The sequence below is a fragment of the Corythoichthys intestinalis genome, chromosome 16 (genome assembly GCF_030265065.1).
Source record: "Corythoichthys intestinalis isolate RoL2023-P3 chromosome 16, ASM3026506v1, whole genome shotgun sequence".
In the NCBI taxonomy this organism is placed as follows: Eukaryota; Metazoa; Chordata; class Actinopteri; order Syngnathiformes; family Syngnathidae; genus Corythoichthys; species Corythoichthys intestinalis.
The window spans coordinates 2893362-2903378 of NC_080410.1; the positions used below are offsets into that span (position 1 = coordinate 2893362).

The 10017-nt window shown below is 39.3% G+C and overlaps 1 protein-coding gene across 1 annotated transcript; it reads left to right on the forward strand.

Annotated features, from left to right (window-relative positions):
• Window positions 1-487: 487 nt before the first annotated feature.
• Window positions 488-7583, forward strand: timm29 (translocase of inner mitochondrial membrane 29). Its single transcript, XM_057817131.1, has 2 exons — window positions 488-1008; window positions 5841-7583. Exons 1-2 carry the CDS (start codon window positions 903-905, stop codon window positions 6431-6433), a joined length of 699 nt encoding a protein of 232 aa, XP_057673114.1. The 5' UTR covers window positions 488-902; the 3' UTR covers window positions 6434-7583.
• The last annotated feature ends 2434 nt before the right edge of the window (window positions 7584-10017 follow it).

Below are 10017 nucleotides of genomic sequence, written 5' to 3' on the forward strand. Positions count from 1 at the left end.
TCACTTGCCGGCCATTTTGTGTCAGCGCTATTTGTGAAGCAATAAAATATAGTCAACAGAGCGTTTGCTTTAAAATAGATATAAATTGCTCAATTTTCACCCGATTTTCAAACAGCTTGATTTGTCATAAATGTCAAAAATGCAGTAAATTAACTGCATATCTAGAAATAATACAATTATATATATATATTTCTTAACATCCAGCTTGAATCTTACCCACGTTAATATGATTAGTTATAAACCACACTATTTAAAATAAATAAATAAATAAATAAAAGATTTCGCCAGGTAAACAGTATTTTACTGGATGAAATTAATCACCTTAGGTTCGCTGCAACAGAACCCGACTTTGGACATATTCTGCTTTAAGATGGCCGCTAGTTACTAACGGCGACATTTCGCATGTGATATCTATGTTGACGTTTTGTCAGCTAAAAAAAAATATTTTGGGTTAGATGTCATAAAGCGGAGCCGGCGCCGTAACTAACCAGCGTTCATCTTGCGATAAAAGACTTACATGCAGGACGTTATAAAAAACACAAATTAACGTGGCTATGAATTCCCTGAATGTTGTTATTGTATCTGTTGGGCTTTTTTTTAATTTTATTTTTTTAGTTTAGAAGTATGCAGTAGAATTCTGAGACGTTTATGAAAAAAAGCCGTTTGAAAATCGAATGAAAATTTGAGGAATCTTTAGTAGTTTAAAAGTACACGTTCTTTGACTTTATGTCGTGTGTCCTGCCCTCAAGATGGTCGACAACTGACAGCTTCAGTTACCATTGGCTCACAGCGCGGATTCGTTAGTTAGATTTCTATACGATATCTATACCCAAGATGGCTGCCATCAGGTTTATCATGTCTCTCTTGCTCACAGCCTGACCGTCAATAGATTTATTCTCGAAATGGCCTTGCGTTTGGTCACCAGACGGATCCTTTGTGTTGGAGGAGACACTTCAATCGCAAGTCGCTCAAAAAGTTACTGGGAAAAGGTTAAAAATAGTAAAGCAGGTGAGAAGCAACACGACTTTCGTACTAGCGTGCTTTAATGTGTCAAGTCATTTGCCAAACTCGTTTAATGAAACCCCAAGAAATCAGCCATATAAAAAACAACCTAAAATTACCAGTTATAAAGCGAGTTAATGCAAGAATGATGTAATAATTTTCAATGTTTTATTTCAAACCCAAACTAGAAAATGCAATTTCTGGAAATATTGCCTGGGTAGCTCTGTTTTGCTGGCCGGTATACTTGAAGTACAAGTACACTTGCGTGTACTGGTATCACGTACACGTACTTGTATTCGTATTATGTACAAGTACTCGCACTTGGTGTACTCGTATTACGTACGGTGCTGGTCAAAAGTTTTGGCACCCCTGCAATTCTGTCACATAATGCTGAATTCCACCCAGAAAATGATTGCAATTACACATGCGTTGGTAGTAATATCTTCATTCATTTTGCATGTAATGAAAATACACAAAAAAAGAATGAAAAAAAAAATTATAATTTTACACAAAACTCCAAAAATGGGCCGGGCAAAAGTATTGACACCATCACCCTAATACTTGGTAGCACAACCTTTAGAAAAATAACTGCGAACAACCGCTTCTGGTATCCATCAGTGAGTTTCTTACAATGCTCTGCTGGAATTTTAGACCATTCTTCTTTGGCCAAGTGCTCCAGGTCTCTGAGATTGGAAGGGTGCCATATTCAGATCTCTCCACAATTGTTCTATGGGATTCAGGTCTGGACTCCTTACTGGTCACTTTAGAAGTCTCCAGTGCTTTCTCTCAAACCATTTTCTGGTGCTTTTTGAAGTGTGTTTTGGGTCATTGTCCTGCTGGAAGACCCATGACCTCTGAGGGAGACCCAGCTTTCACACACTGGGCCCTACATTATGCTGCAAAATTTGTTGGCAGTCTTTAGACTTCATAATGTCATGCACACGGTCAAGCAGTCCAGTGCCAGAGGTAGCAAAGCAATCCCAAAACAGTAGGGATACTCCGCCATGTTTGACTGTGAGGACCGTGTTCTTTTCTTTGAAGGCTTCGTTTTTTTCCCCTGTAAACCTTGTTGATGCCTTCTCCCAAAAAGCTCTACTTTTGTCTCATCTGACCAGAGAACATTCTTCCAAAACGTATTTGGCTTTCTCAGGTAAGTTCTGGCAAACTCCAGCCTGGCTTTTTTATGTCTCTGGGTCAGAAGTAGTGTCTTCCTGGGTATCCTACCATAGAGTCCCTTTTCATCCAGAAGCCGACGGATAGTACGGGTTGACACTTTTGTACCCTCGGACTGCAGGTCAGCTTGAACTTGTTTGGATGTTAGTCGAGGTTCTTCATCCAACATCCGCACAATCTTTCGTTGAAATCTCTCGGCAATTTTTATTTTCTGTCCACATCTAGGGAGGTTAGTCACAGTGCCATGGGCTTTACACTTATTGATGACACTGCACACGGTAGACAATGGAACATTTAGGTCTTTGGAGATGGACTTGTAGCCTTAAGATTACCAATGCTTCCTCACAATTTTGCTTCTCAAGTCCTCAGACAGTTATTTAGTCTTCTTTCTTTTCTCCATACTCAATGTGGTCCATACAAGGACACAGGACTTAGGTTGAGTCAACTTTAATCCATTTTAACTGGCTGCAAGTGGTATTTAGTTATTGCCACCACCTGTTATGTACCACAGGTAAGTAACAGGTGCTGTTAATTACACAAAGTAGAGAAGCATCACATGATTTTTCAAACGGTCCCAATACTTTACTCCGACCCATTTTTGGAGTTTTGTGTAAAATGATAATGATTTATTTTTTCTTTCATTCTCTTTTGTGTTTTTTCATTGCAATCAAATTAAATAAAGATATTATTATCAAAGAATTTGTAGTTGCAATCATTTTCTAGGAGAAATTGAGCATTATCTGACACAATTGCAGGAGTGCCAATACTTTTGGCCAGCACTGTACAAGTACGCGCACTTGTGTGGACTCGTATAACGTTCAAGTAAGCGCACTTGCGTGGACTCGTATAACGTGCAAGTACGCGCACTTGCGTGGACTCGTTTCACGTGCAAGTACGCGCACTTGCGTGGACTCGTTTCACGTGCAAGTACGCGCACTTGCGTGGACTCGTTTCACGTGCAAGTACGCTCACTTGCGTGGACTCGTATTACCTACAAGTAAGCCTGTCGCGATATGCAATAAGCCAAATTATCGCACGGTAAATAAAAATGAGGGCTGTAATTTTCCTGGCTGCGATTTATTGCCGCGTGCGTGCGTGCTTACATATGTGCATGCGTGTGCTGCGTGCACTCGGCACACGTGCGTGTTGATTACATACAGTTGTGATCAAAAGTTTACATACACTTGTGAAGAACATAATGTCATGGCTCTCTTGAGTTTCCAGTTATTTCTACAACTCTGATTTTTATCTGATAGTGATTGGAACAGATACTTCTTTGTCACAAAAAAACATTCATGAAGTTTGGTTCTTTTATGACTTTATTATGGGTGAACAGAAAAAAGTGATCAAATCTGCTGGGTCAAAAATATACATACAGCAGCGCTAATATTTGGTAACATGTCCCTTGGCCATTTTCACTTCAATTAGGCGCTTTTGGTAGCCATCCACAAGCTTCTGGCAAGCTTCTGGTTGAATCTTCAGAATTGGTGCAGTTCAGTTAAATTTGATGGCTTTCTGACATGGACTTGTTTCTTCAGCATTGTCCACAAGTTCTCAATGGGGTTTCGGTCAGGACTTTGGGAAGGCCATTCGAAAACCTTAAATCTAGCCTGATTTAGCCATTCCATTACCACTTTTGATGTGTGTTTGGGGTCATTGTCCTGTTGGAACACCCAACTGCGCCCAAGACCCAATCTTCGGGCTGATGACTTTAGGTTATCTTGAAGAATTTGAAAGTAATCCTCCTTCTTCATTATCCCATTTACTCTCTGTAAAGCACCAGTTCCATTGGTAGCAAAACAGCCCCACAGCATAATACTACCACCACCGTGCTTGACGGCAGGAATGGTGTACTTGGGGTTAAAGGCCTCACCTTTTCTCCTCCAAACATATTGCTGGGCATTGTGGCCAAACAGCTCGATTTTTGTTTCGTCTGACCACAGAACTTTGCTCCAGAAGGTCTTATCTTTGTCCATGTGATCAGCAGCAAACTTCAGTCGAGCCTTAAGGTGCCGCTTTTGGAGCAAGAGCTTCCTTCTTGCACGGCAGCCTCTCAGTCCATGGAGATGCAAAACACGCTTGACTGTGGACACTGACACCTGTGTTCCAGCAGCTTTTTAATTCTTGGCAGATCTGCTTTTTGGTGATTCTCGGTTGAATCTTCACCCTCCTGACCAATTTTCTCTCAGCAGCAGGTGATAGCTTGCGTTTTCTTCCTGATCGTGGCAGTGACAAAACAGTGCCATGCACTTTATACTTACAAACAAATGTTTGCACTGTTGCTTTTGGGATCTGCAGCTGCTTTGATGAAATGGCTCCAAGTGACTTTCCTGACTTGTTCAAGTCAATGATTCGCTTTTTCAGATCCATGCTGAATGTATATTTTTGACCCAGCAGATTTGATCACTTTTTCTGTTAACCCATAATAAAGTCATAAAAGAACCAAACTTCATGAAAGTTTTTTGTGGCAAAGAAGTATCTGTTCCAATCACTCTATCGGAGAAAAATCAGAGTTGTAGTAATAACTGGAAACTCAAGAGAGCCATGACATTATGTTCTTCACAAGTGTATGTAAACTTTTGACCACAACTGTATGAGGCTTCAGTAGCTTCCACAGATGTTTATTGGCCATCAACACGCCCTGGAATTAAGTTCAGACATACAAAATAAGGAAACACTTCTATATTAAACAGTGTAAAACGTTAGCATTGCCACATTGAGGCTAATGGAAAAAAGAATGGACTTACCACTTTAGTCTGCTCTAAAACATTTAGTCTACTCCACAACGCAAAATTGCGGTTAAAAGGTGATACATAAAACATGAAAACTCGCTGGATTAAAGAATTTGCAAGCGATGCGATCAAAACAAAAACTATTACTGATACAACAATCATGACGAAAGAGAAGTGCATTTTGTTTCTTTTTACATAGTGTAAAGCTTACGGTTAGTGGCTTGGCAACCATACTTCCTGTGAACATTTCAAAATAAAAGCATGTCTCTGGAGACAATCGCATATACTTCAGATTCTACACTAAGAATACATTTAAAATGATACCCATTATGAAAAATCTGATTGGCAATGATAATATGATGTCATAAATGATGATAATTTGGCTTCAAATTTGTTGCATGTGCACTTTGCAGCACAAGATGACAGTCATTTTGGATTGAATCAATACTTTTAATTATCTCTAATTGGCAGACAACAAAAATGACAGTGGATTTCTCACTCATTTCATATTCTGCACCTAACTAGCTTCATGACTCATTTTGCATTGTGTGTGTTTTTTTTAAATATTTATAAATTTTAAAAAAAATTATTTTGGTTTGTGTTTTATTTAAGAATAACAATTTATTGCATTTCAATAGATGATTTATTAGGCTGTATTGTCACTATATTCGTGAATAAGTTTAAAAAAAAAAAAAAAAAAAAAAAAGGCCAATAAGATCGCATATCGCAATAAAATACTAAAATTTGTTTTCACCACAGGCCAAGTAAGTACTTGTATTGCGTATTATCTACAATATGCGCACTCGCGTGTACTTGTATTACGTATTACCTACAAGTACATGCAAGCGCACGGGTTTGTAGTACAAGTACTTGTTATTATTTCGAATGAGATTCATAGCAGGACTAATTTAATGTCACTTTGCATCTTTAAAGTTACATGGAGCCGCAGTCTGCTATCTGACTACAAAGAGGCATGTCGTGAAATGGTAGTTGGCATCTGGGAACGTCCTATCAAGGCATCACTTTACATGACCATCCTTGGAGGCGCATTAACCTGTTTCTCCTCCAAGCCGGATTACTCATCTTTTGAGGCTGCCCTCCTGGAGCGTGCCAACCAGCTGGGTCTGCTGTCATCATGGATCCGCAATGCCACTTCTGATAGCCACGTGCAGAGTCTGCTTAAGCTTCGCAATGAGGGCCGTCTGCTTCACGTCAACTTGGGACTAATCTCTTTGATTTATTTTACTGACCATAGCCCTGACACCGCACTGTACGAAGCTCAATGTAGTAGCGTGGCAAAGCTCTGGAGAGAGTTCCCTAGATGCGTCATGGATGTAGGCTTTGTTGGCCGTTGGTGGATCCTGGACTCAAAAATGAAAAACTATGACATTAATGAAGATGAGTTCTTGCACCTACCGGTGCATATGAAGGTATCATCCCCACCCACGGTTCAGGTGGTGGAATCAAATGAGCAGCTGCACAAAGAGTCTTGGCTTCCACTTAAATTGGATGCTGAAGAGAAATAAACAAATATAAGGTGTAGATTTGGCAGCGCAGCAGAGACATACTACTAAAATGTTGAATGATGATGAAACTTTAAATAGCTCTTTCACACTAGCACTGTTTGGTCCTTTTTAAATGGACCAGAGTTCTTTTTCTCAGAATCCGCCAAACAAACGAACTCTGGTCCGCTCAAAAATCGTGGTTCTCGGTCTGGTTTCAGCAAACTCTGCTTCGCTTATGAATGCAAGTGGAGCAGGGTGCGTGTTTACGACATTATGTTCAGCATCACAACACCATGCTGTGACACGCCACGTTCCCTCCCCTCCTAGGAGGGAGGTATTTCCTCTTCTAAATTTGTCAAATCAATGGGTGCACCTTTCGTCTACGTGATGCTACTTGGAAAGTTTTGTTACCGCTGTGTGAATACTGAACCTTTTCAACAAGTCTTTTAAAAGTGTTGTGGCGAGGTAGCTCTCCAACCGGACCCTTGTCCTCTTAGTCTAATGTGAAAGTGTCCATAGTATTTTAGAAAAGTGTCATTGTTTGATATATCAACGATTAAATCTACTGAATGTTAAACCAATAAATATACAATAAATGTTGTGCGACATGTTGCATTATTTTTATATACTGTATGTATTGAAAAGGTATCAACATCGGAATGAACGAGCAGTTCCCTTGTGAGATTAATGAGAGACGCAAGGTCCAGTACCATGGGTCCCCAAATCCAATCCTCGTCTACATAGGCACATTCTGTAGATTATGCTATTTAATTTGGTCATATTACTCTATTTATTCTATATACACTATCTCCACATGGCTCCTTAATATGGTAATTTATGCATGTAACTTTGGCTGTGATAGGCATATGAGTTGATACTTCTGCGAAGCACTTTCGTGTGATATGCTTCATTGATGTGTGTCGGGAGATCTGAGTTTCCAAGTTGGAAGATAGTTCTGATGTGTTGTGAAGTCATAATGTGGGATAAAACCATGGTTGCTAACTTGTTACAAAGAAGAGTAGCCAATTGTAATACTCCAACGATACATCACAAGTTAAGTGACTGTTTGACGCTTTTTTCGATTACTCTAACAACACATGAATGCAGAATCAATATTACTGTGCGTGTGCCAAACTGCTAATCATACTGTCGACGTGCAAATAACATCTTCCCATCTGCTTTACAGGTTTGGGCCAGGTAAACTGCCTATCCTAGTTGTTCGTTTTAACCTCTTATGTTAATGTTTGTTTGGTCGCCTATTCCCATGAAATGAATAGCACACCACACGAATGCTATTTTTAGACCATGATGTCCCCATCGTAACGCGGAAGTAGGACATTATAGACACGCCCTCGCATACAAACCATGTTATTTGTACTTGTTTTCTCCGGTAACCTCTCAAAAAAGAAAATGCCAGTCAAACACTTCTGTTATGGAACTTGTAGAAACGACTCGAGACATTACGACATATGAAGGATGTTTTCATCAGTTTTCCGAAACCAAAAACTCAAAGGAAAAAAGGTAAAGAATGGATCAACTTGCGCGGACATCCAAAAGACCAGTTTAATTCACATTTCATATGCAGTAAACATTTTGTTGGGTGCCGTGGTCCTTCAGACGACAAAGAGGTAAGCTATTTTGATATTTTTACTTATTTTTTGCGTGGCGTTTTGCCATGCTGCTTCTGTCTGACAATGAATGACCTGGGAAAAAAAATTATATGACTGCCACTGTTACTTTTTCTGATGTAAAAAAAAAAACTTTAGTAAGGGTGAAGTTTAAATAAATTATAGAATTAAGATTTGTTATTCATGAAAAAAAAAGTGTGCGTTGGCTGTCACTGAGTAGCATTTGTGACACATTTGACTACACAAAAATAATGTAAATTGCCCCCAAGACCAGAGACGTAAGACAACCAGAGGATATACTTGTATTATATATGAAAGACAGGGCACATGATGGTAAAAAGGATAGATTGTTGAAACAGAAGAATGTCATTGTCAGTGGCGTAAGGCAATGCACACAAGAAAAAGGTGTCAATAAAAAAGCTAACTCTGGATCAGGTCAGCTCTTTTTCCCGTCTTTTTCAGCCCTCGACACTCAAGCCATCTCTTTAACTGAACATTTGTTTTTCCACATCTTTTTCGGCACCAGGGACATAATTTTCGGACAGAATTGGTAGGTTTAGCTCTGCAAACGTCTCGTTCGTACACTATTTCCATTCATTTACTATTAGGGATAAACGGGAGGTTGACCCGCCTAGCCACAACTGCATACGTCATGAATATTAATGGGCAAAAGTGACATGTTGCTTGCGGTATGCCATTGTGAATTTTAATGGTTCAACTATACTCTTTGTGTAAATCGATCGCAAATTAAAGTAGTAGATTAGATGTCGTCTTTTACCTAACAGGTTGTGAATACAATGACAAATGTGATTTGAGTGAGAGGCTCTCACTCAAGAGCTTTGTCTAAAATTGCGTTATGATAATTGGTATTTGAATGCTATCAATACTGATGCTGTTTATTGTTATTGGGATATAACCTCTAACAATTTTGTATGTGTACTCACCATAGTTTCCAGCTATTTTACAACATAGTATTGACAGAGTATTGACGTGACATTCTCCATTCACTGCGTCACGCCTTCCCGAAGGGGGCCGTCCCACACTCCGCTTCATTTATTAGCAGTCGGTCACATGCAGCGATCTAACGCCGGATTTAGGTTGAAGAAGTACGAAAGCTGTACTGCATACAAACACGAAGGATTGTCTCAGGAGTGATTTGTTCGAGGATTCAAGGTAATGTTTTTATTTTTTGTACCATGCATGCATTTTGAAACGTTTGGAAAAAAATCAAAGAGAGAAATCACCCGCTACAGCATTAGCATTATACTTCGCAATTAGAGATGTCCCAATCGATCGGGTCCGATTACGGCATTTTCAAAGTTTCGGAATCGGCAAAAAAAATATCGGCCATGCCTTTAAAAAAAAATTTTTTTTTTTTTTAATTAAATCGTTTTCTAATTGTATTTAACGTTACAGACATAATATGTTACACGCATCCAGAGTCTTTAGTTTAGGCTTAAGGTAGGGTTATCAGATTTATCCCAATACCGGTGGTAATTAATTTTTTAAAAAATGTATGTTAAATTAATGCATGCGCTGCACGACCCACTCACGCATTGTCGCGCTCAATCTGTAATGGCGTCGTTTTACCTATATAGAGAGATAAAAGGCAGCGTAAAATGAGTAGAGTGAATTTTGGCAGCCTTAGGAGCCTTTTTTTTAAATTGGCTAAAGCCGTACAATCCCTCTCCCTACGATTAGAAATATCATGGGAAGCAATGTGGGGAAGCAAGGTAGCAATTGATCTTTTTCTTAACACCTTATGTTATTTCACAACGCAGAGAAGATATATCAATTGGTAGCACTATGCACAGTCATGGTTCCACTTACCATCATGCATTTGGGCATGGCTACTGTATCATCTACTGAAAGCTCAACAAATACACTAGATGGCAATATTTAGCCACAATATACAAAGTCACAAGTCTTTCTATCCGTGGATCCCTCTCACAGAAAGAATGTTAATAATGTAAATGC